We start from the raw sequence: 24,631 nt of genomic DNA, 5'->3' as shown, positions 1-24,631 counted from the left end.
CTTTGAATCTCTGAGCTCCTTACAAGTTATTTGTCAAAATCACATATTGTTTGATTATCAAAATCCATGCTTAATGACGTTCCAGTTGTCAACTCAATCTCCTCAATTATGGAAATTAGCTGCAGATTTAGCTCATTCAATTTATTGACCATATCCCCTACAGCTTAACTGGCATTCCGGGCAAAGCACATTTATCTTGTGCCAGAAAAACTCTTACTTCTTTTTTAAACTCAAATGAATGAGCTCTGATACATTTAATGAGTCTATTTTTTAAAGTTACAAACAGAAGATATTAACTCAATACACTATTACTCAATATTCCGTCACAGTGCATTGTAACGTGTAGCCCAAAGCAGAAGTTATTTATAAGTGAGATATGTTCCTTTACTGAGTGTATATTGTGTACATTCATAGAAATCTGATATTGAGCTTTTAGCAGTAATTTTTTAAACAAACATAATATAAAAATGCAGAAATAACTGTACATAGAAATGATCGACTTTTTATCTGCCACCCCGTCTTGTTCAGTGGAGGAAGGAGACTCAAACTGTCTCAATTTGACACTTAAGTTTACTAGTGAAAGGCTGGGTAATGGTAACAAGTCGTCGTAAACGCTTCAGAAGGATAGTGTTTTGTGGCTTGTGTGCACGCGCGAGTGGCAGTTTTGATTTATCAGTTTATCAGAAAATCAGAATTTTCTATGGAAATAACTCGATCAAAGATCTGTCAGACTTTTGAGACCCATTAAAATCAAGTGTAAGGAGAAAAATAAAAGAAATGATCAGCAATGACTGCATTTAATGAAAAGAGAAAGACACATATTGCTTAAAAAAACAAAGCAACAGGAGGCCAGCAGTTGGCATATATGCTGTATCTGTTAGTAGAAGACTGAAAAGCTTAGGGCTGGTTGTGGTTGGAGTAAGTCTTCAAAGCTGTGATTCAGGCGGGCAGGACACGGTGGGGCTTAAGGACCCTGCCTGCCGTGGACGCAGCCCAGCTGGACCGTGACCTGCTCGGGGCCCCGTGAGCGTCACGCCTGCTCTGCTCGGCTCCCACCACGCCCGCCCTTCCGCAGGCTCTCTGCACACCTCTCTCTGCCTTAAAACGATGAGTCCTTTTGAAATTAGGGCAAAGTCCTAAAAGACAGTTGTCACAACGACTTCCCACATTCCCAAACCTGCCATCTTTCTGCATACAGAACACCCAATACAACGGTTCCTCAGCTGGGCTGCATCCTTAGCAAGAGAATACATAAGGCCGGGAAAGGTGGGTAGCCCTGTGGGTTTAGGGACCCCCAAAAATCTCTTCTGATTGGGGTCCTAGAGCAATTTGTCAGAGTAGGATTTCACATCCCTTCCTTTCGTCAAGGGCGAGGACTAAGCGCTATCGGGAATACAAAAATATCATCAGGCAAATCGATTTTAGGATGAACAGTCCCTGAGACCGGAATCTGAGGGTCCAGAAATGGGCCCTTGAAGCCATCCCTATGGCAACCCTCCTGCATGCCTGGGGTGTGCTCCCCCAAATGAAGACTTCTGAAAAGGGAGAGCTTCTTTTGCTAGAACGAGCTGCCTCTTTTCTAAGCATGTAGAAATGATCAGACATACTCTGGCTCGATTTCTGACCGCAGGAGAAAGGCCGGAGGCTGATCCAAAGTAAAACTCTAGGGTGTGAAATGAAGAAAAGTCAGAACGCATCAAGTTGGAAGAATCAAACTTCCATGAATACTGTCTTTCTAGGTACAACCCAGAACTGGTTTATCATAGAACAAGTTTGTAGAATAAGAAAAATTAATGCTCCAAATTCGCAGCGTTTAACAAAATGCCAAAGCCTGGGACCCGCCAGGATGGGGAGGGGACCCTGGCCAAGAAAAGCCCTGCTTTTAATGGTTCTAAGTTTGGTTTGGAGTTCCGTGAAGACTCTCTTTGGGGGAAAAGAAGAATGCTGCCGCTTTAAAGAAAGCTCAGAATTTGAAACTGTGCTGATGGTCTCACCTCCAGCCACATGCAGATGTGAGAAGTCTTCCCAGGTTTCCTGCCCACCAGCCTTGCCCCCAGGGTCCAGCTTCCTGAGGAATCATGATTCCTTCCTTATTAGAGGAAACGAGGGAAGTAACCTCTTTGTAAAGTCTTCCCACTAAATCACTCACCACAAATTGGACTTTCCTGTTATGCATTTGTGATGGGGGGGTGAGGGTCACATTGGGGGAATTCACACTAAGGAGAGAGAAAGGTGAGGTGTCCTGAGCGGAGCTGGGCAGGCTGCCTGGCCTCCCCCGCTCCATCCTGTCGGTAACTTTTCTGGAATCACGTCACTCTGGAACTGTTGGTTCCACTTTATTTCACAAACCATTTCCTTTGGGGAAAAATTAAGATAATCCCTTTGGAGGAAATCCTGATGTCACAAAATGAGATTTAGGAAGTGGTGTCATGGCCACACACAGTGTCAGGGCCTGGGGGCCAAATGGGTGTTTCCCCCTGGAAATGGCATTTAATCAACCGCCTATGACTTGGCCATTTTACAAACACTTCTCCACGTTATTGGAGAATGATGGGCAACACTGACAGCCCACGAAGACAGGCTTCCCTCTCGAGATTTAACCGCAACACCAAAGTAAGGATCACGAATCACACGCAGTGTTTTATTCTTATTTGATCACTGTCTTCCGATATGGATAAAGTTAAAAGATGGATAACTTTCGGGGACTTGCCTGGTGGCGCAGTGGTTAAGAATCCGCCTGCCAATGCAGGGGACACAGGTTCAAGCCCTGGTCCAGGAAGATCCCACATGCCGCGGAGCAACTAAGCCCGTGTGCCACAACTACTGAGGCTGCGCTCTAGAGCCCTCGAGCCACAAGTACTGAAGCCCACGCGCCTAGAGCCCGTGCTCCGCAACAAGAGAAGCCACCGCAATGAGAAGCCCGCGCACTGCAACAAAGAGTAGCCCCTGCTCGCCGCAACTAGAGAAAGCCCGTGTGCAGCAACAAAGACCCAACGCAGCCAAAATAAATAAATAAATTTATATTAAAAAAAAGATGGATAACTTTCATAACCATTAGTAATTAAAAGTTATTTAAAATTAACATGTAGAAGTAGAATCTTTGAAAAGAGAAAACTGAATTTCAGTTTGGGGAGCTGGTTCTAGTTACTACACAGAAAGTGTGTCTTGGCTTCTGGTGAATGACGACGATATTTTCGTTACAGCTGAGTGACGAGCTGCCCAAGGATGTGTACAAGCACATCTCATTTAATTGCACTTCGCAGATAGCGTGTTTTCTACACACTGAAGGTTTGTGGCAACCCTGCTTCCCGAGAGCCTGTCGGCGCCATTTTTCCAACAGCATTTTTTTTTTTTTTTTTTTTTTACAAATTTATTTTATATATTTGGCTGCGTTGGGTCCTCGTTGCTGCGTGTGGGCTTTCTCTTGTTGCGGTGAGTGGGGGCTACTCTTTGTTGCAGTGTGCGGGCTTCTCATTGCGGTGGCTTCTCTTGTTGCAGAGCATGGGCTCTAGGCACCTGGGCTCAGTAGTTTTGGCTCGCGGGCTCTAGAGCGCAGGCTCAGTAGTTGTGACGCACGGGCTTAGTTGCTCCGCGGCATGTGGGATCTTCCCGGACCAGGGCTCGAACCTGTGTCCCCTGCATTGGCAGGCAGATTCTTAACCACTGCGCCACCAGGGAAGCCCCAACAGCATTATTTTTGATTAAGGTGTGTATGTTGTTTTTTAGCCATTATGCTACTGCAACTTAACAGACTACATATAGTATAAATATAACTTTCCTATGTTCTGGGAAACCAAAAAATTCGTGCGACTCGCTTTATTGCAATACTCCCTTTCTTGGGTGGTCTGCACCTAAACCCACACTATCCGAGGTCTGCCTGTACTTATCTCCCTGTGCCAATTTACACAAGAAGGTGTATGCTTTCTTTAGGGTCTTTCTTAAGTGAGTTCTTTCTAGAAACACTTTCTAAGTACATTTTATGGCACAAGAATGCACTCTGACCGCAGTCGGATTCTTAGAGACAGACCACAAGGAGGTCTTGTTCTGTGCGGGGCTCTGCGTACACGGCCTGGGGAATGAGCCATTTAGAGCCAACCTGCTGCCAGCACAGGGAAGTTTATTACCTATGGGAAGAGGTGTTAGTGCAGCAGTCCTCGGCTGAGGGTGGCTGTGCTCCCCAGGGGAAAGCCAGCAATGTGTGTAGGTACCTCCGGTTGTCACAAGTGGGTATGTGAGGGGAGAGACTAGGGACGTTTCTAACACCCTACGACACACGGAACGCCCCACAGCAAAGCGCCATCCAGCACAGAGGGCCAGCAGTGAGAGGACGGGGACGCTGCTTGGAGCGCGTCCGGGGCTGGCTAACCGACGGGCACTGCGCGTGCCGCCTGCGTCACGCTCATCACCCGGTGCTGCTGCCCAATGTGGCCGGCAGACGCCCAGCATGGGAAAGAGAAAGCGACAGAGAGGGAACAGCGGGCCATGGGAATAAGAAAAATGTTTGGGAAACAGAGCCTGCCTTTCTTCTCTGTTGCTCCCCTGGAATCTCTCTCCTAAGCCCTTTGTCATAATTACTCGTTTCAATAAAAAGATCTTAGATTTGAAAAGAGTATGTCAGGGAAAGAACACCATATCGGATAGTAGAGGACCAAACTAGGTTCTAATCCCATTTATGTCACTAATCTGCTGTCAGCAAGAGCATTTCAGCCTCTCTGGGCCTCAAGGAAGAAAAGGCTTTCCAGGGTGTGGAGACCAATTCTGCTTGGGGGCAGGCTCCCTGGAGCCCCGTACATGTGCTCTGGGTCTGACCGCCCTGCTCCGGCTTAGGCGCCAGAGAGCCTCATGCGACCTCAGCCCCCACCCCACCCCCTCTCCCCCTGCTCCCCTCACCCTCCTCGGCACCCAGGGCAGCCCCACCCTCCGGCTGTGGGTCACTGGGTCCCCTCTTCCACTCAGCCCCCCAAACTGTCCCCTGCCGTTCCCAGCCCGAAAGCCATCGCCCTTCACGGAAAGAGAGATTCTCGTTCCAATTGCACGGGTTTCTGTCGTAGGGAACGTGTGTTTCTGGGACACAGCAGGAGCTGGAAAAATGCGTTTGAGTGAATAACATGGTGTTCCCTGAGCTGTGTCCCGACACGCTGTGCCGCGGGCTGGCCGGGAGCCTCCCTCCCAGGGGCACTGTTTCTATGGGAAAATGCTGTCGAGTTGGCCAACAATTGACTTACTAATGACCTTTAAAAACCACCGTTCCTTCCTCAGGAATGGCCTGTAAAACAGAAAAAGTTTAAAATCTGCTTGGTAGAAGGAGAAGGAGAAATCAAACAGTGGCCATCTCTGGATATCACATAACTCTACGTATACGTATCATCACATAGAGAGACACATGCAAATGCGTAAGGAGGTGATCACACACGCGCGCACGCACACACACTCTGTCGTCCTCGCTCACAGCTCGGGGTCACCCCTAGACCAGCCCCCCGAAAGCAGACGTGAGAAGGGGGTTCCAGGACTGGTCGGAATGAACACAAGCGAGCGCGGGCCACGTGGTGACACCACAGGATCAGGGAGAACAAGTGTTGGGGAAGAAGAGGAGACACAGAGAAGAGCTGGATACGGAGCGGGTGCCCCCTTCCCCCCCAAACAAGAGCCCCTTTAGGACACAGGTGCTGGGAGTCGTGGGGCAAGAGGAAGCGGGCCGTGCTGGGGCGGGGCGGGGGGCACCTGCAGGGCCGGTGGGCGAGCCCCAGGGACCCGCCAGCGTCACTGCCCAGGGCCACCCCCGCCCTCGGGCACCGCCTGTAGCTGCCCCCCCCACCCCGCACACACCTCGTAGAAGAGGCCCTCGGGGAACTGCTGGAAGCACTGGGCGCACACGAAGCACTGCTCGTGGTACAGCTCGCCGTTGCTGTTGACGATCTTCTCGGCGGGCGCGAAGCCTCCCCGGCAGCGCTCACAGCTGGCGTTGGCCAGGGCGTTGGCCATGTTGCTGCAACACACAAGGAACACAGGTCAAGGACGGCGGCCCTTCCCGGGAGCTCAGTCTGAGGCCACAACAATCATATCTTGTCCATAAAGCCCGTTTCCGGCTTGCGACCCAAGGTCTCAACCCCACCCAGCGTCCGGGGTGCAGACCCTCTGGTTCACGGACATTCCTGCATCCCCTGCCAAATGCCCACGAGCGCACCCACACCGCCTTCCAGGAGGCAGGGATGCAGGGGGCACCGAGAGCCGCCTCAAGGGCTGAGCTGACAGCCTGACAAGCGGCCTCACTAAGTCCCCCTCACGTGGGTCCGGACACGCTGAAGGCCCGGCCAGACACAGGCCCCCTCGCAACTGCTGTGAGGGCTGCCGAAAGCAGCTTCAGTAGTTCTACAACCCGCCAGACGCCTCAGCCCTATAATCCAATTGGGAAGACAAATGTTGAACACTAATATTACAAAACGTGTCTTAAAAGCACAGAATTTTCCACTCTGAAGATCATTTTACAGATGGTGAAGTGCAGGTTCAGAGACGAACGAGCCCAACCTTGCAAAGCTGTCCAGCTCACGGGAGACACAGGCCCAGAATCCAGGTCCCCCGCCCACGAGTCACAACCAGATGATGGTGTCACGTCAAATGCTCGAGAGGACGTGAGAGGACCCTCTACGAGACCCCGGCTGGTGAGTCCGGGCCGGGGTCCCCCTGAACCCCAGCACACGCAGGTGCTTGCAGTAAAGGCCCACATCCCACCCAACCCTGTGCAGCCTGGAGGAAAAGCATCCAATCAAGCCCGTGACCAGACCACTGCTTACTCTGAATCTCACATAAAGGAACGGCCTCCAGGTGGGAAGGTCCCCAGGCAGAGCAGGCACTGGCCCAGCCAGCTTCGTGGTTTGCAAGTTTATTTTCAGATATCCAGACCCCACTCAGAGCACACGCTCTGCTCTGTGGCCGGCCCCGGGGCAGCTTCTGTCCACCCAGACACCCAGTCAGCCCACCTGGGGAAGTCATCGCCGACGTCCTCCGAACCTTCCCAGCCCCCCAAGCGGCAGGTGGGCGGGGGTCCATCCCGCAGGCAGACGGGCTGCCCCGTCCCATCACAGCCTACATCTCGCTGCTTCCTTAGCAAGGTTGGCACGGCGCATGCTTCACCCCCGCCTACCCCAGCGGAAGACAACCCCGCCCTCCTCCCCCAAAGCTCTCACCCAGCAGTATCCTGCCCTGTGGTATTCACACTCCACCAGAAGTGCCATGTTCACAACCCCACACCAAGCAAAACTCAATTAAAACGCCACCAGAAAAGGAAGGAAGGGAGGCAGTCTCACTGCTTGTGGCAAACCTGACCTGAGTCTCATACCAAATTGAATTTTCTACTTTGTCACTGCAAAATTACTGTGGATCAGGGAGAAAAACCCATCAACTCCCTTCGTCACCTGGCTTTGCCATAAGCCAGATGAACGGCGGTAGTTTTATCAAAACTCTGGAAAGGCTTGTTGCCCCCCCTTCTCCAAAGGGGGGGCCAGCATCCACAGGCGTCCCTCGACAAAGTGTGCTCAGCCCACAGCTGCCCCCATGGGCCTAGGACCATTCTGAGGATGAAATAAGAAAAAGTATATAAAACCACTTTGGAAACCAGAAGATGCTACTCAAATACGAAGCATTATTATTACTTTAAAACTTTCTCAAAAGAGTCACCAAATTCTCAATGATTTTAGTAGAACCCCAAGAGAGCTACAAAAGAAGAAATCCTGGAACATCCTGACTCATGATTTCCTAGATCAGTGACCCTCTCGGGGTGGAAATGTCCTCTCTTTTCCCACATCTCTGTGGGAGGCCACATTTTCTTTATAAATTTCATGTGAAACAACATATTGCAGCAGGATGAATGCAGGTGAAACAGTTTTATCAAGACAGACGTTAATGAGATTTGCAAAAACGTAATACAATGCCACTCTTCCCCCCAAGTTTTCTCATTTTGGAAACATTTTTTATAAAAACTTAATTAATATTAATATGTATTAATATTATTAATGTGTGATAAGCTTATTGTTGTTTTAAATGAACCAATAAATACTTAAATTTTTTCTCAGTTTTATTTTCTAATACAGTAAATGCTGATAAAACAAAAGCTCTTTGGAGACCTCAATATTGTTTTAAGAATGTAAACGGGTCCCAAGATCAAAATGTTTATCATTGACCTATTTATACTCATTACACTATAGACCGTTTACATTCAAGTTCAAATACTCAAATAGTTAGAAAACAGATAGACACATTATACAAACAAGTTTTCCCCACACACAGGAAAAATAAAGTAGTTTTAGAGATAAAGTAATATGTATTTTTGAAGAAGTACTCATCTTAATAACAAGCAGGAAAAGAAAAGAAACAGAACATTACAGGAGACTTCCAGGAAAACAACCAACCAACCAATAGTCTCACCCACCTACTCAACTGTTTACATTATTTCCCTTCCTCTCTTGTCTCCGACCCTCTGGCACTGTTTTTTGTTTGTTTGTTTGTTTGTTTGTTTTTAATAGGCTGTATTTAGAGCTGTTTTAGGTTTACAGCAAAACTGAGTGGAAGATACAGAGAATTCCCATACATCCCCGACCCTGCAGGCACAGTGTCCCCGATGGCCAACATCCCCTGGATGGGAAACTGACACACACATTCTTTCCACAGTGACTGTCACAGTTAACACAATGATAGAAGCTACTTATTAAAAGTCAGGGATGATAGAGCTGTCACTTGGTTAGTTATAATCAATAGGCTAATTTTTCAGAAAAGGATTTCCACGTCGGGAAACGTACACCTCGGGGAACAGAAAAGCCTTCGTAACTGTCGGGTCAGAATTGCTTTGGCCGACCTGCTTCCACACATCAGCTGCACACAGAAAACCTGCCGACCTCGAGCTTTCCCTTGTTCAAGTGCCTCGTTTATCAAAGCATGCGAAACAAAACCTCGAGCATTAAAGTGCAGAAATGTAAACCCTAAAAGCGTCTTGACAGTTTACCAAGTATTTACCAAGTATTAAACAGAGCTCTCCTCCTCCTTTCCTGCATTTCGTCCTGGACGCCCCCTCCACCCCGGGAGGCCCCACTGAAGGTGGGGTGATGTCAAAGCCCAAGGCAGGGAACTCGAGCCCCAGGAGAGGGCTGGGAGCGGCACTCACAATTTGATGTAGAAGTCACAAAACTCCTTGTAGACCCTGACGTCGCTGTGCCTGCGCTGCAGCCTGGACACGGCCCTCTCATCCTGGCCGCAGGGCGCCCGGTGTTCCCCGTTACAGGCCGCTGGGGGGACCTCCTCGCCCTCCGGGATGGCAGCGGGGCCCGGGCCCGGGAGTGCCATCACGGAGCAGAACGGGGGACTGGAGGGGTCTGGACGGAGGCACAACACCCAGGCGGCGTCCCGGTCACTCCCCTCTCCGCTCCCACACTTCAGCGGCTCCAGGGTCGCACCGGCCCCTTCACATTAAGAGCTCCGGGCAAGGCAGTTGTGCCCGAGACGGTGTGGATTCGCTTAGGGTCTGGAAGCTCCAGGAACTTTCCCGGCACATACGCGACCAGCTGTGCGCAGCCCGGCCGCCCTCAGGGGGGATGGAACAGCTGTGCAGGGGGTGCAGGCATGAACCCTGCTCCGTGACTCTGGCGCAGTGACAGCTCAGTCCCAGGCTCAGCAGGGGAAGAGCCGGCGTCCAGTTACAACTCCTTCCGTTTGGCCCCAGCTGAGCCTGTAACCAAGGCAGCCAGTCCTTCTGGGTCTTTATCACGGATAAAAGATAAAGGATAAAGGATGCTGCGCTGCAGGCTCGCTGTGCTCCTTGCACACCACTGTAGGCTCCAGTGCACCAGGGTCAGCAGTGAAGTGATGAGGACACGGTGCCCCGGGGCAGTGAGAGGGGCCCAGTCTCTCCAAACCGACCTCCCGGCACCCCTGTGCCTCCCACCAGACCAAGGGGAACAGGTGGGAATCTAACAAATACAACAGACTAGTGAACACAACAAAAAGGAAGCAGACTCACAGATGCAGAGAACAGACCAGTGGTTTCCAGTGGGGAGAGGGAAGCGGGGAGGGGGAGGCAGGGGCAGGGGGTTAAGAGACACAGACTACTACGTATAAAACAAATAAGCTACAAGGCTATACTGCACAGCACAGGGAATACAGCCAATGTCTTCTAATAACTATAAATGGAGTATAACCTTTAAAAATGGTGACTCACTATATTGTACACCTGTAACTTAAACAATATTGTACAACTATACTTCAATTTTAAAACATCAAGAAAATAAAATAATTTTTTAAAAATTAAAAAAAATTTAAACCTACATGGTTATATAAGATGCTGAAATTATATTTAGTGGGTTTTTTTCAAAAAAAAAATTTAGTGCTCTAATCAAGCAAAAAGAAAAAAAGAAAACCTAGGGAGCAGGTGAAAGGCACACTGACTGACAGAGCAGGTCACACGACAGAGCAGGTCACATGTGACAGAGCAGATCACACGAGACAGAAGGGCCATGAAATCATCAGCCAACAGACAAAACACGTCTGAGACGTCCGCAGCATGACGGCCAGAACTGTAAACGGCGTTCCTAGGTGCTCACTGCCGTGTTCCCAGGAGGTACAGGTGGGGAAACCGGGGCACAAAGAGGCTGGATAACCAGTAAGTAGGTGGTGGAGTCGAGATTTAAACCCAGGTGGTCTGATCCCAGAGATGAGATGCTAACTCTGTGGGAAAACGGTTCCACGTAATTACTGGGGAGCAAGACAGGTTATCTAGAAAGGCTGGGGAGTGCATAACAAATGGGGCAGGAGGCAGAAAATGAGACATGCTCTCCCCACTCTGAACCCTAAGGATCTCAGGGTACAGGTCAGAATGGCCCCGGCCCAGAGCCTGCAGGGGATGGAGCAAGAGGTTCGCCATCGTTAAACAGGAAAGAAACAGCCTCATGGTTAAAAAATGTTTGTTTACAGTGACCATGTGGAATAGAGAGGGAAGGAGACGGCTGGTGTGGAGAGACACACACTCAGACACACACTGACACACACTCAGACACACATTGACACACAGACACACTGACACACAGACACACATAGACACGCAGACACACACTGACACACAGACACACGCAGACACAAAGATGCGTGACAGGTACTTGTTGGTGAGTGAAAGGGGCTAATCATCCATCTACCTGGTCTGGAAAACCATGAAAATCAGTTGCTGTTGGCACATCTAAAAACGTAACCAATTATCTCATTCCCTCCACAACGACTAGTCCCATCTCTACGAGACAGGAAAGCAGGACTGCGGAGAAGCTGATGGTTCCTGAACACACGACGCAATGAAGTCTCTCATCCAGCAAGGAATTAAAGATAATGTGAAGGACCTGCAATCACACTTTAAACTTTTTATTTTGACATAATTATAGTCACAGGAAGTTACAAAGATTGTACAGAGAAGACCTTTGTACCCTTCACACAGCTTCCCAATGACTACATCTTACGTACAATCCAAACCAGGACTCTGATGCCAGCGCGATGTGTGTACAGGTCTGTGTCACCTTGTCACGCCTTGTAGATTCGTGTAACCGCCACCTCCATCCAGACCTGGGGCTTTTCCATCCCCACAAAGACCTCTCTCACGTGCCCTCTGATGGTCACACCCACCCTCCAGCAACACACTAGTCTGTTTTCCATCCACATAACTGTAAGTTAGAGAATGTTTTTGCTGTGGACTGAATCTCTGTGTCCCCAGAATTCATACTGACAGCCTAATCCCAAGGCAACGGGATCTGGAGATGGCCCTGTGGGGTGTCAGCAGGGTCGAATGAGGTCATGAGGGAGGGGCGTTAATCCCCCAGGATGGGGTCCGAGACACCCAGGCGAGAAGACAGCTAGAGACAGCCGCCCACCAGCCAGGACGTGGGCCCTCAGCAGACAGGATCCGCTGGAGCCTTGATCTTGAGTTTCCCAGGCCCCAGAACCTTGAGAAACAAACCCTTCCTTAAGCCATGCAGCTATGGCATTTTTGTTACAGCAGCCCGAGCCGACTAAGACAGCTGCGTAGAGGGAATCACGCAGCCTGTGACCGTCTGAGGCTGGCCTTTTCCATTCAGCAAATGCCTGTGAGACCCACCAAGTTGCCACATATGTGGATTGCCTGTTCTTTTCACTGCTGAGTAGTATTCTGTGGTGTGCACACACCACACAGCTTGTTTAACCATCACCCACTGGAGGACACTTCAGTAGCTTCCGGTTTGGGGCTGTTCTGAATCCAGCTGTGGGTAAGTTTCTGGGTGAATATAAGGTTTAATTTCTCTGGGATAAATGTTCCAGGGCGAGATTGCTGAGTTGTATGAGAAGGGTACGTTTAGTTTTTTGAGAAGCTGCCAAGCTGTTTTCTAGAGTGGCTGTACCATTGTACATGCCACCAGCAAAGCATGAGAGATTCAATTCCTCCACACCCTCGCCAGCATTTGGTGTTATCTTTATTTATTTTAGCTGTTCTAATAGGTGTGCAGTCCCGATTTTATTATGCACATGTATTAAGTTCACATATATGCAGATAAGTACAAAAAGGAAGTCAGAAATGTCACTCCACCACACAATCGTACTGACAGAAGGGAAAAAGAGTAATACATGTTATTTGGGGAAAAAATTCAAACGCTACAGAGATGTATAGAATGAACAGTAAGGTGTCATACTATTTACTTTGTGTTTGTCCTACGAATCTCAACTGTGCCTTTGATGAACTAAAGCGCTCACTAAAGAATGACTTGATTCTTGATCACCAAGGCAGAGAGTTGAGGTTGCGATTAGGGCAAATCTGGTCTGTTGTGTGTTTTGTTTCCCTGGCGCCCTGAATGCAGCCAGGCTCGCCAATCTCTCCACGGACAGAGCCGCCAGAGCCTGTGCCTGGACAGGAAACACGTCCCAACCCTCCTCCCCACCAGCTACTAACTGTTCCACACCCTCCACAAGGTCCTTCTTCTCAGACTGTGCTGCAAACTTAGTAAAGAGTCCCTCCGCTCTTGAAGCTCTGCTGTTTCGGGAACACTGTGTGAAGGTGAAGCAGGAGGAGACCCTCTTTTTTCCCGGTTTCCTCTCCTTCCAGCTGGAACTGTGCTGACGAGGGCGCACAGTCGCCCCAGAGAGACTGACCTGCCACCGGAGTCCAAGCCCCAGGTGCCCTCTGCCCATCAGCACAAGGGCACCGCAGCCGATGCCGAGGGGTAGACGAGGCTCCGTCTGCTTACACTTCTGCTGCCTCTCATTCTTTCCTCCTTTCATTTTTTTCATCACCGAGGTGTAGCCTGACTGGGAGCTGGGTCGAGGGCAGGCTGAGGTTGGAAGGGAGGACATGGAAGAGCCGTGGGCCCTTCATCACACATCTCCCCCTACCGGCCCCGTCCCAGGAGCTGGTTCTCGCAGAGAAGCTCTCAGGGCAGAGGAGAGTCCCTGTGCCTTCCACACACCCCTCATGCTCAAACGACATGGGAGCGAGAGGTGAGGCTGCAGAGCCGCCGGCTGACGGGGAGGGCTGGACGGATGGTCGCCTCGGCCCCAAGGGCGTCCCAGGGGGGCGGCGGGGTGCCCGGCCTCGGCAGCCCTTAGGCTGGGGTCTCAGCTTCTTAAAAAGTAACTGCTCAAGTAACTTCCTTACATCACACATGTCACATCTGAACATACGGAACTTCTGCTACGTGCTCACCATTCTACACACCTAACCGGTACGTAAGAGGCGCCCGCTCAGCACACAGGCGCGTCCGCGTGTGGCAGGAGCTGCCCGGGGATGCACGTGTGCCCTCCACTGCTTATGCAGGTGACGAGCGCCTTTCTCCCCGGGCCCTGGAGCCGAGGGCAGAGCCGTGACTACGTGGCATCCACTGGTCAGGGCACCACACGCCCAAAGGGCTGCACAGGACAGTCGCATGGTCCCTCGCGTCCCCATCCAGCCATGCGGGGTGGGCCTCAAAGACGCGTGTAAGGGCTTCCCTGGTGGCGCAGTGGTTGAGAGTCCGCCTGCCGATGCAGGGGACACGGGTTCGTGCCCCGGTCCGGGAAGATCCCACATGCCGTGGAGCGGCTGGGCCTGTGAGCCATGGCCGCTGAGCCTGCGCGTCCGGAGCCTGTGCTCCGCAATGGGAGAGGCCACAGCAGTGGGAGGCCCGCGTACCGCAAAAAAAAAAAAAAAAAAGATGAGTGTAATTTATCCAAGAGGGCAAAGGGTAATCTGAGGCCAAATAAACACCATCGCTCAATTTTCATAGCCAGGCATTTTGTTACTTTTAACCCATTTTTGGCACTTAATAATGTCACTCTTAGAAATGCAAACAATCCTTTTAGACTGTGATCGTAACCATGAGAAAAACATTTATCTGAACTCCCTTGACTGAAATCACTACGGGCCATACAGCACAGCAGAACAGCCCCTGAAGCAGGTGAGAAGCTGTTTTATAAAATATCCCAAAGCCATTTTTTTCTGAACAGTGGGCCTGTAAGGTGGTTTCCTGGGTCCTGGGTTCCCAAAGGTTCTTCCCGAGAGTTTCCATCACCGGCTCAGGCCTCCTCCTCACCAAGGCTGACCTGGATCTCCGGGGGATCCCCCAGGACAGGCCTGGACCCCAGACATCCATCCAGAGTGGAGAGACTTATTGTATGCTGGGCAGCGGCTCAGTCCTTTAGGGTCACTGTAACCAAACACCACCGACCAGGTGGCTTCTACACAACAGAAATTCATGTCTCACGGTCCTGGTGGCTGGAAGCCCGAGACCAAGGCACCAGCGCGGCCGTGTGGGGTGAGGACTCTCCTGTTCCCCTGGGTCCTGGCCGGCACCTCCTCGCTGAGCCCACACACAGTGCAGGGGCAGGGGCTCTGTGCATCCCGTTCACAAGACCTTCACCCCGCCCCCTGACCTCATCCCCTCTTAACACCACATCGTGGGTTAGGACTTCTGTACATGAATTGAGTGGCTGCGCAAACATTCAGACCAGAGCAGGCAGGATCTGGGACCCTGGCTGAGTGTGCCTGACTGCGTGTTAGATGCTAAACCACACGCAGCACATCTGCTGTTGAGCTGACCACTCCCGTGTCCTGCACAGAAGGCTTCAGGTCCATCAACCCAGCTAACGCCATGATTTCAGCCAGAACAAATTCCGCCCCTGAGGAAACACCCTGCCCAAGACAAATAAACTGCTCAGAGGCGACAGACCAAGAAAGGGCAGCTATTTCCACCAGCTCAAACACTGAGTGTAAGCCTGAGCATGGTTGGCAAAGTCAAAAACGCAACTTTTTAATAACTGGTACCTTTTAAATTCAAATTCCCTCAAATAGCAACAACCGAATTACATGCATCACTACCAAATATTTCATCTACGTTTTTAAAAAAATTTTTATTGGAGTATCACTGATTTACAACGTTGTGTTAGTTTCAGGGGTACAGCAAAGTGAATCAGTTATACATATACATAGATCCACTGTTTTTTAGATTCTTTTCCCGCATAGATCATTACAAAGTACTGAGTAGAGTTTGCTGTGCTCTACAGCAGGTCCTCATCTACGTGGCTGAACATGTTGACTGTAAAGAGTGGGCCCTGACATAGGAAATGTGCTGTTAATGCTGCCCCTGTCACACAGGCAGAGTCGCTGTGTGGATGTGACCCCAGCACCTGGCAGGAGCTTCTCCAACCTCTACCCACAGGAACCCGGGGTGTTTGGAGTGTGGGGATGGCAAACCAACTATTTTCACTGTTTCTCTATTTCACTCAAATGGAAAACCTACTCTGATTTTCCTCTCCTATTAAAACAAAACAGTCGTGACACGCAGTAAAGATACTGGTGCTGGAAAGGTCCTTCTCATATCCCCGTCCAGCACAAATGCCCCGTTCCCTCCAACGGACGGGAGGGACAGGGTACTGCTGCTACCATGATGTCTGCCCTGTCCGTTAAACTGTTCCCAGCTCCTGGCTGCAAAGAAGGAAATCATCCACCGCGACGGGCCAGAGTGAAGAGACTAGGCTGCACACCTCCTCCAACCAAGTGGAAATGAGGGAGCTGCACACCTGTCACCTGCTGTGCAGGCCCAGCCCGGGCAGCAGAGGGACGGGGAAGCGTGGGAGGCGTCTTCACACACGGAGGTTTGGGGAAGTCACTCTGGCTTACACACAAGTTAACTCAAACTTTATGCCCGTGTGTGGCCTATCAAGCATACGCCGTACGTCTGCTTTCATTATTAAAGAAAAGTGCACAGTGACCAGAAGTAAAGAACGTCCTTGTTAGTATAAAAGTGAAATGCCCCCCTTCCCGGGACGCCAGTGCTGGTCCTCCTTGGATGATAAGCCTCCCTCCCCAGGTGCCAAGGCCACGCTGACTCACTGCGTGTGTGCTGGTCTGTTTTTTTTTTTTTTGCTGTACTCGGGCCTCTCACTGTTGTGGCCTCTCCCGTTGCGGAGCACAGGCTCCGGATGCGCAGGCTCAGCAGCCATGGCTCACGGGCCCAGCCGCTCTGTGGCATGTGGGATCTTCCTGGACCGGGGCACAAACCCATGTCCCCTGCATCGGCAGGCGGACTCTCAACCACTGCGCCACCAGGGAAGCCCTGGTCTGTTGTTTTTAAACCTTGAAGGAATGCATCCCTGGCTTGTTTAATGTTCTTTGTTCTGAGAGACATAAAACTGTGCTGAAAACCCTGCTTCTCCAGAGCAGTTCCTCAGGTTACCTGAGAGGCTGTCTTCCGGGCTAGAGTCCTCTCAGTTTGGCTCAGACAAATGCCCCAAACTCTTTTCTATTCCTATTCTAGACTGTTTATTGATTATTTCCATCAACAGGAGCAAAAGGCAAAATCTTTAATAGCAGGAAACTGGCGAATGATGTGTGCAGTGGGCAGCCCCGCGTGCAGGGACACGGGGCACCGGGACAGGAGGCCCAGAATGCACAGTTTTGTGGGGTGAGCTAGACTCCCCGACCCCGTCGGCCCAAACACGGTGCAGCTTGTTACAGAAAGTGTACAAAAGGCAGAGAAGACTCACTATATTCCTGCCACACACAGAGGTCTGGGGAAGTCTTTATATCTTTATATGAAGAAGGACTTTACTTCTGGTCAGTGTGCACTTTTCTTTAATAATTAAAACAGGTGTACGGCGTATGCCTGATAGGCCACAAACAGGCGTAAAATTTGAGTTAACTCGTGTATAAGCCAGAGGGACGTCCCCAGACCTCCGTGTGTGGAGACAGCCTAATAATACCCGATCCCTTTTCTTGTGAAAATCCACACACACTCGAGAGGGCTGTTGTCACGTGGTTGTTTACAATCGCCTTTACTGGTGACGATCAAATACTGCCAGCACTGAGGACACCATCCAAGAGGACAGGGACACTCCAGGCCCTTTCTCCAGAGCTTTCCCAGAGCTTCCAGCCCTCTGAGGCCCGCCCGGCGCTCAGATCCTCCTGTGAAGCTCCTCTGACATTCCGCCTGTGCTGACCGGCGGCCCAGGAGCCATGGGATTTGGGAAGATCTAACCCTGCTCCACCCTGCAGAGGGACCAGCGCCGCAGACACACTCTGCCACCAGCCCCATCACGCTCCCCCATCTCCCAACAGTTGGACCAGCCCTGTGTGAAGTCGCAGCGGACGGGATGGGCCAGCTGGTGGGCAGACTGCCGCCCTCCCCCGGGACTGCATGACTCCATCGAAGGGTCTCACTCACCACCTCAGCCTGGTTTCATCCCCTCAGTAAAGAAACTGCCCCCACCCCCCGAACTGTCATCACGGCTGGAATCTGGAACTGGGCTCCCAGGTTCCCTCCCACTGGGTCCCCACAGTCACTCAAACAAGCAGGGTTAGGTCAGCTTGAAGAACATGCTCAGAATGCCTCTTACAGGCTGGGCCGTTTTCTCTGCGTGTTTAGCCGTCTCCATGGGAAAACGCCCCTGGAGCAGCCCTCCACTCTCAGGTCACTTCTGCCTGGCACTCATACTGTGATCCACAAACACACCATCTCACCCCGAAACATCCTTTTTAAGGGATCTATTGTGTCCTGACCAAAAGAGACAAACTTGAGAGGGTCTCGTATTTCAAATACAAAAGGGCAGCATTTTTAGCAAGAGTGTGGACTCCAGAGAAAGCCCGGTTTACGAGGAAAACCCTGCAGTGTGTCCACGAGCCCTTTTACGGCCATGGTGGCCACCGGTGCCACTTGCTTTCTGGCTCTCCGTTAGGTCCTTATTTTAGTTCTGACTCAGCCGGGAAGGCTCCCTGAAAGCTGACCTTCAGCAGACCTTCGGGGGAGGAAGCCAGCCCAGTTATCTTGTGACCGTGACCGAGCTAATTGTGACGTCTGCCCTCCTCAAGGAAAAAAAACCGTGAGAATTTCAGGACAAAGGACAGAAAGAAACATTTCATTCAAGTGAAAACAACCCTTTCAAATTTTAATCTACCTGTCTCACTGCTTTTCTTTTAAACAAAGAACATGTTTTCATGTATGTTTTAGCACATTAAGCAACATTTGAAAAATATCGGACAAGATAAAGTGGGGGAACTGAAAAATCTGTGTTTTTTTGATAACTTTAAAAAGCTTTCTTTTCTTTCATTCACTTCAACTTTCACGAGGTGTGCACAGCAAGGCCGGACGTGTTTCAGCTGCCGAGCCTTAGATGCCCCCGCGGGACCGTCGGAGGGCGTGAGGGGCCCGAACAGTGGTGTCCGGCACCGGCCGGCGTCTCTCCATGGGTCCACGTGTGCCCCCCGTGTCCCCCTCTTCTGGTCCGCCCGGCACCCCTCCCCACACTGGGTGAACTGGGTTTCTGAAGGCCATTCCGCAGGCTGAGGGAGAAAGCTCTCGGCCAGTCCCCTGGCTTTTCTCAGGGGCGGGGGGGTCTGCGTATCTGCAGGAGCGGTGGTCACGCCCGACCCGACCCGACCCGACCTCAGGCAGGCCCGCCGGCTCCTCGGCAGCATCACTCGGGTCTCTGCTACGACCCGGTCCGGGCGCTGGGCCAGGCGACATCCCACCAGCCGGCTCCCGGCTCCCTCTGCGGGCTCAGATCCTGCCCCTTCTTCCTGGCCCTGGGCCCCCAGCCCCGCGCCCAGTGGGCTCCCTCCCTGCAGCCCCTCTTCCCAAGCCCGTTAGAGTTAGGAACTTCATCGTTGCAGTGGACCTTCCTCCTTCTAATCACTGTGTGGGTTTCCCCTCCTGATTGGACCCAGATCGAGGCACGAGGCCATGCTCAGACCCCAGGGCCCGGATCCAGTAACAGGCACGGGGCTCACTCAGCAGCTGGAAACACCCACACCTACACATGAAACTGGGCAGGGTGGCGGGTCACGTGATAAAATCGCTGGGAGTCCAGGTCAGCTCCCACCCGTGCCCTCCTCTCCCATCCCGCGCCGTGTCTGTCCTGCCCCCCTCCCTCCCGCCTCAGCCACAAACCTCCCAGGAAGGTGTGGAAGGAAAGGTCTGTCCAGGGGAAGCTCCGGAGCTCAGGGCAGCGCCTGCGCTGCGTCTTTCACATTTAAGTACTTAAATGATATAAAAGCAGCCTTAAGCCTTCCTGACTGCGGGGCTCCAATTCTGTCGTAAATGGAGCTGATGGGGGTGGAGGGCGCGGTTTCCGTGCAGGAGGCCACGTGGCACCTGCCCCATCCCGGGTCCACACCAAGCACAGCAAAGCGCAAACCAGAACAATCTCTTGTCATGGCATAAAGGACAGCAAAAATGCCATCAGAACTAGCCTGGCCCAGGTCACATGACTAAGCTGGGACAACAGAAAGAACAAAATAACCGAGTTTTCAAAGAGCCCAGTCTGGGCTTCCCTGGTGGCGCAGTGGTTGAGAGTCCGCCTGCCGATGCAGGGGACACGGGTTCGTGCCCCGGTCTGGGAAGATCCCACATGCCGCGGAGCGGCTGGGCCCGTGAGCCATGGCCGCTGAGCCTGAGCGTCCGGAGCCTGTGCTTCGCAACGGGAGAGGCCACAACAGTGAGAGGCCCGTGTACCGCACAAAAAAAAAAAAAACAAAAACAAAAAAACAAAGAGCTCAGTCTACTAAGAAAGTCCATCAAAAGACGAATACTGAGAACAGTGCAAACAAACGAACAGAACCACGTGGACTGAGTAACAGTAAGAGCGGCTAGCCCTCCAGTGATGAGGCTGCGAGGCTGCACCACAAGTGGACTTAGTTCTATTAAGAGCACTCCACAGGTGAGAATACTCTAAACCATGGAGACAAATGACCAGGGTTATTTCAAGGGACGGTTTTCTCCTTTCAGATACAGAAAAGAATTCTGTATTCAAAGGATAAATTTTAAAAACCCACCAAATCAATTACTAAGGTTAAGATGCTGGCAAAAGTGAAGGGATAGAAAAACAAGAACAGCTCACAAGGACAAAATCCACACCTTACGTTGCCATCATGGTAAAAACACTGAGTCGGACACATGGCTGAGCACCTTCAGCACGGAGTGGGGCGGGGACGGGGCGTTGCCTGTGCGGTCACCACCGGGGCACAGGCCGGAAGACCACAGCTTGAAGGCCCAGGGGCCGACGTCCACGTTTCCTCATCCAGAAGGCAGCCTGTACACTCGCAGGTGTAGACGGTGCCGAGGTGAACTGCTTACTCACGGGAGACCTGCACGAGCCAGGTTACCTCCCCTCCCCCGTCTGACGTTCCCCATGGACTTGGATGCTTGAGCGCTGGTCTTGAGGCCCGAGGCTGCATCCGGGCTCACGCACCTACCTGCGCTCATGCACCTGGGCTCATGCACAGCTCTGGAAGCTCCTTTTCAGCCTGACTCGGTTTCTCTGTACCACCCGCGTTCCCCTGACGTCCTCACAGCTGAGGAGGAGGCCACAGGCTTTGCTGCAGCCTGACCACCCTTCCTTCCCCTCATCCTGCGCCCTGAGGTCGGGCCCTGCCCGTGCAGGAGCAGACTGTCCAGAACCATGGACCCTGAGCCCCTGGGGCTTCCTCCTGGTCCTGCAGGCCCAAGACCCTGGCTCCAGCACCTCACCACCGACGAGGTGTCTTTAGGGACAGACGCAGCTTAGGCAGCAGCACCGAGCTCCAGCCGGGACGCCTCGGTCCAGCTCCAGGACCTCGGCCAGGGCGCCTGCCAGGGGGTCTCCCAGCCTCCCGCCCGGCCCTGAGCCCGGCTCTTCCATCTGCCCATTTCTGTCAATTCTGTGAGCAGCCTGAACTCTTTCCAGTAAGATTCTTTCCTGCCTCAGCCAGCCAGAGCCTGCTACTGTCACTGCCCCCTACCAGAACCAAGGCTGATGAGGTGACGTGGGCCAGTGACGGGGCGGAGGTCAAACTCTGTCTGGGCTGCGAGGGCTCGGCTGAAAAAAGACCAGAGTCACAGCATTTGTGGGACCGTCTATCACCGAGGGCAGGGGGAAATGTCAAAGAGGCTCGGGGAGGAGGGCCCTTGAGGGGCCGGGCAAGACCCACGGGGAGCGGGAAGCAGTTACACAAACACAAGGGAGGAACCGCGCACTGGCTGCATAACATCCCTGCAAACCTGAACGTGTCCCCACGTGAAGTTTATCTGCACAAATACGAGGGGGACAGAGAGAGAAATCTTATACCATTGAGCATCGGTGGTTTCAGGAAAGCAGGTGCGGTGAACAAAACCAATGACGGGGGAGGTTTCAAATAGTTATAATAACGAGGGTGATAGAAAAATCAGTAAAAGAAGAAGACTGCCCAGCAGTAACCAGGAAGAAGGTGAGGCTGTAGGACAGAAATCTGTCTTATATCACTTGTTCACCCAGCAATCAGAGTCTAGGAGTTACGTGAATTGGGAATCGGTCCAGGGAATAACTGGCCCGGGAAGGTGGCCATGAGGTGTGTAGGGCATTAAATGGCCTGAGGAGGCTGGCAGACTGGCCAGGGCAGAGGGTGTTGGGGCCAGAGGTCTGGAAGGCCTAGCGGATCGAGGCTGCTGTCACAGCGGGGAAGCTTCTCGACAGGGTGGCTCTGCATCAGGACGTGTGATGGGCCCCGCAGGGCCGTGTTGCTGTCAGGGGACACGAGGAACCACGAAGCCAACAGCAAGGTACCAGGACCTTCATTTATTCCTGCAACTCAGCAACCCTGTGCTGAGTGTCTATTAGCAAGAAGCCACCGTGATGGAAAACCTGGTCCCCGCACCTCTCGCACGTCAGCAGAGCCGGGACGCCCGCCCGCCTGGCGGGGACAGTGACAGGGGCTCCCGGGAGCATGAGGGCATGTGGGCGGGGCGGCCGTGAGCCCCAGCGCCCGCGAGCCCCAGCGCCCACTGTCCCCACCCCAGTGCCCCCACACCAACCGGGCGAAGGAGGGGTCAACAATGGACGTGGGAGAACGGCCGCGACTTTGTGGCATCCCGTCTGCAGATGTCCGCTTCTTTCCTGGATCTCCTTCGCTTTCATTCAGCAAGTGTTTACCTGAGCCCGGCTGTGAAGTAATAAATGGAACTAGAAGTCAGGGACCAGAGGAGCAGGATGGAGGGAAACGATGCTGCCGGGAGGCTGAGGCACCGTGACAACAACAGAGACACAGGCACTGACGCTGGACCAGGAGCCCAGGCTGACTTGACAGCAGAGCCAGTGGGCATGCGGGTCTCATCTCCCTGCACCGCACCCACTGCCTCTCCTCTGGGACCCCCTGCGGCAGCCCTGGGGAGGCCACCTCCAGGCACCCACCAAGACTCCCTGCTGAGCTTTCTGACGGCCGTGACTTCTCAGTGTCCAGTTTCACAGGAATCCTGCTCTGTCAGCTGGGCCAGAACCCCCTACCTGCAGATCAGATGGCCCTCTGTATCTGACCGGTTCCTCGGCCTCCACCCCTCCCCCAGGCGATGTCTGATGCCCTGGCCTGTCTTCAGCAGGAATCCTGGAAGGTCAGTTTAGCCAGAATCCCTTCACCCAGATGTTCCCTCTCAGTAACTTTCCATCCGCTGACCCCCGCCTGCTCCTTCGCTGTAAATCCCGTTTTCCTTGGTGGATTCGGAGTTGAGCCCCTTCTCTCTGCCCCACTGCAGGGGTCCCTACATCCATCCTGATGGTCCTTCCTGTTCTCTACCAGGTGTCATGAGTATTTTGTCTTTGACAGTGTTCGCACCTGTGTGTAACGGCGCCCTCCCCGGTGTGGGCTGGACTCGCTGAAGGGCTCCTGACCAAAACAATTCAGTAGAGGTGGCTGGCAGTCATTTCTGGAATTAGGCTACAAAACGCTCTGGGGCCACTCACCCCATTCCAGCCTCGAAAAGAGGCAGCCCTGACTCAGAGACCCTCAGCCAGAGGCACTGGCCTGAGCTGAACCCGGATTCCTGACCCTCAGCAAGCGGGAGACAACCAACGATGGTGATTACAGGCCTGCCGTCAGCAAATCCGTGCCCACAGGTCAGATCTGGGTCCTGGCTGCTTTTAAGTTTAGCAACACATTCACCCACATGTTCCACGGCCCGTGTTCACACTACAACCACAGGCCGAGCAGTTGTGGCACTGACAGAAGGCCTACAAAAGCCTGAAACATTTATTATCTGGCCCTTTATAGAAAGTCTGCCAACTCCCACTGCCGCTAAGTGCTGGGTAATCTGTTTCTCACAATAGAGGATTAACGCACTTGCTCCTGCAGTGCTATGGGCCTCCCTCCAGCAATGCGGGGTCTTTAAGCATCTCTCTGTTGTCTGTTGTCCACACACAAGAACTTCTATGTTAGCAGATAATGAATGTTTCAACCAGCCTCACATCCCTGGCACATGACAGGACCTTAGCAAATGCAGACTGAACCACAAACGCCTAATGCAGAAAACCCATAACCTGACAATATATCCTTTAAATAAAGCACGACATTAAATCAAGAAGAGCCAAAACTGCAATTTGTGTTGAATAGCTGATATTTCCAGTTGAATCCATTTTTAAAGGCATTTGTTGACTGCCACACAAAGAATGATTCCATATCCAGGAAAATTTTCGATCTTTTAAATTGGCTACACTTTTATAAAACCTCGTTGTTTAAAATACCCATAACATCAGTTTATCTCCAATACTGCCAAGATGACTGACATTAGCTTTTACCATGAAACAAAGAACGTATTTCCTTGCACCTGGAAATGTTATTGAAATTTTCCAGAAAGGCTTTTTTTTTTTTTGTTCCCCGACCAGGGATGGAACCCGGCTCTCGGCAGTGAAAGCGCGGAACCCTAATCACTCCCGGCGGTCCAGTGGTTAGCACTCTGCGCTTTCACTGCCGAGGGCTCGGGTTCCATCCTCGGTTGGGGAACTAAACTAAGATCCCGCATGCTGCAAGGTGCGGCAAAAAAAGAAAGAAACAAAATTTTCCAAACCACTGAAGAATTTCTGTTTTGTCCCAGTTTTGTCTGTCTGTTAGAACTGAGAAATAAAGTTGACAGCAGACACGCTCAGACATAAGCAAACATCCTCTGTGCCCTGATGCCTGGTCAATTCCTACACTGTCCGTTCCCCCACATCCTGATGCCAGGGCAGGAGGACAAATGTTTTACGTAAGATAAAAGGCTGGACATTCTTATAGTGCTTAATTTTAATTTTAAGTAATATATTCATTATGACACAAAAATAGAATAGTTTTAGCTTTCTTAACCTAGATAGTTTCTCTGGCAAACATGTATGAATTATCTACGAGGCAGAA

The 24,631-nt window shown here is 51.9% G+C and overlaps 1 protein-coding gene across 5 annotated transcripts in view; it reads right to left on the bottom strand.

Annotated features, from left to right (window-relative positions):
* The window catches only part of LIMS1 (LIM zinc finger domain containing 1), a gene marked incomplete at both ends in the record, with an annotated part of 98,401 nt that overhangs the window by 8,738 nt on the left and 65,032 nt on the right, over positions 1–24,631 (bottom strand). For 4 of the 5 annotated variants that reach the window (XM_079721177.1, XM_079721176.1, XM_079721175.1 and 1 more), the window contains one exon: positions 5,827–5,986. In XM_079721177.1, coding sequence (XP_079577303.1) covers positions 5,827–5,986 — 160 coding nt within the window. Of the gene's footprint in view, positions 1–5,826; positions 5,987–9,154; positions 9,232–24,631 lie in introns of those variants that run through there. The other variant, XM_079721178.1, reaches the window with a different exon arrangement.

Source organism: Hyperoodon ampullatus (assembly GCF_949752795.1).
Source record: "Hyperoodon ampullatus genome assembly, chromosome: 15".
Classification (NCBI taxonomy): domain Eukaryota; kingdom Metazoa; phylum Chordata; class Mammalia; order Artiodactyla; family Ziphiidae; genus Hyperoodon; species Hyperoodon ampullatus.
The sequence above is the reverse complement of the archived record's forward strand: the minus strand, read 5'-3'. Positions and strand labels throughout refer to the sequence as shown.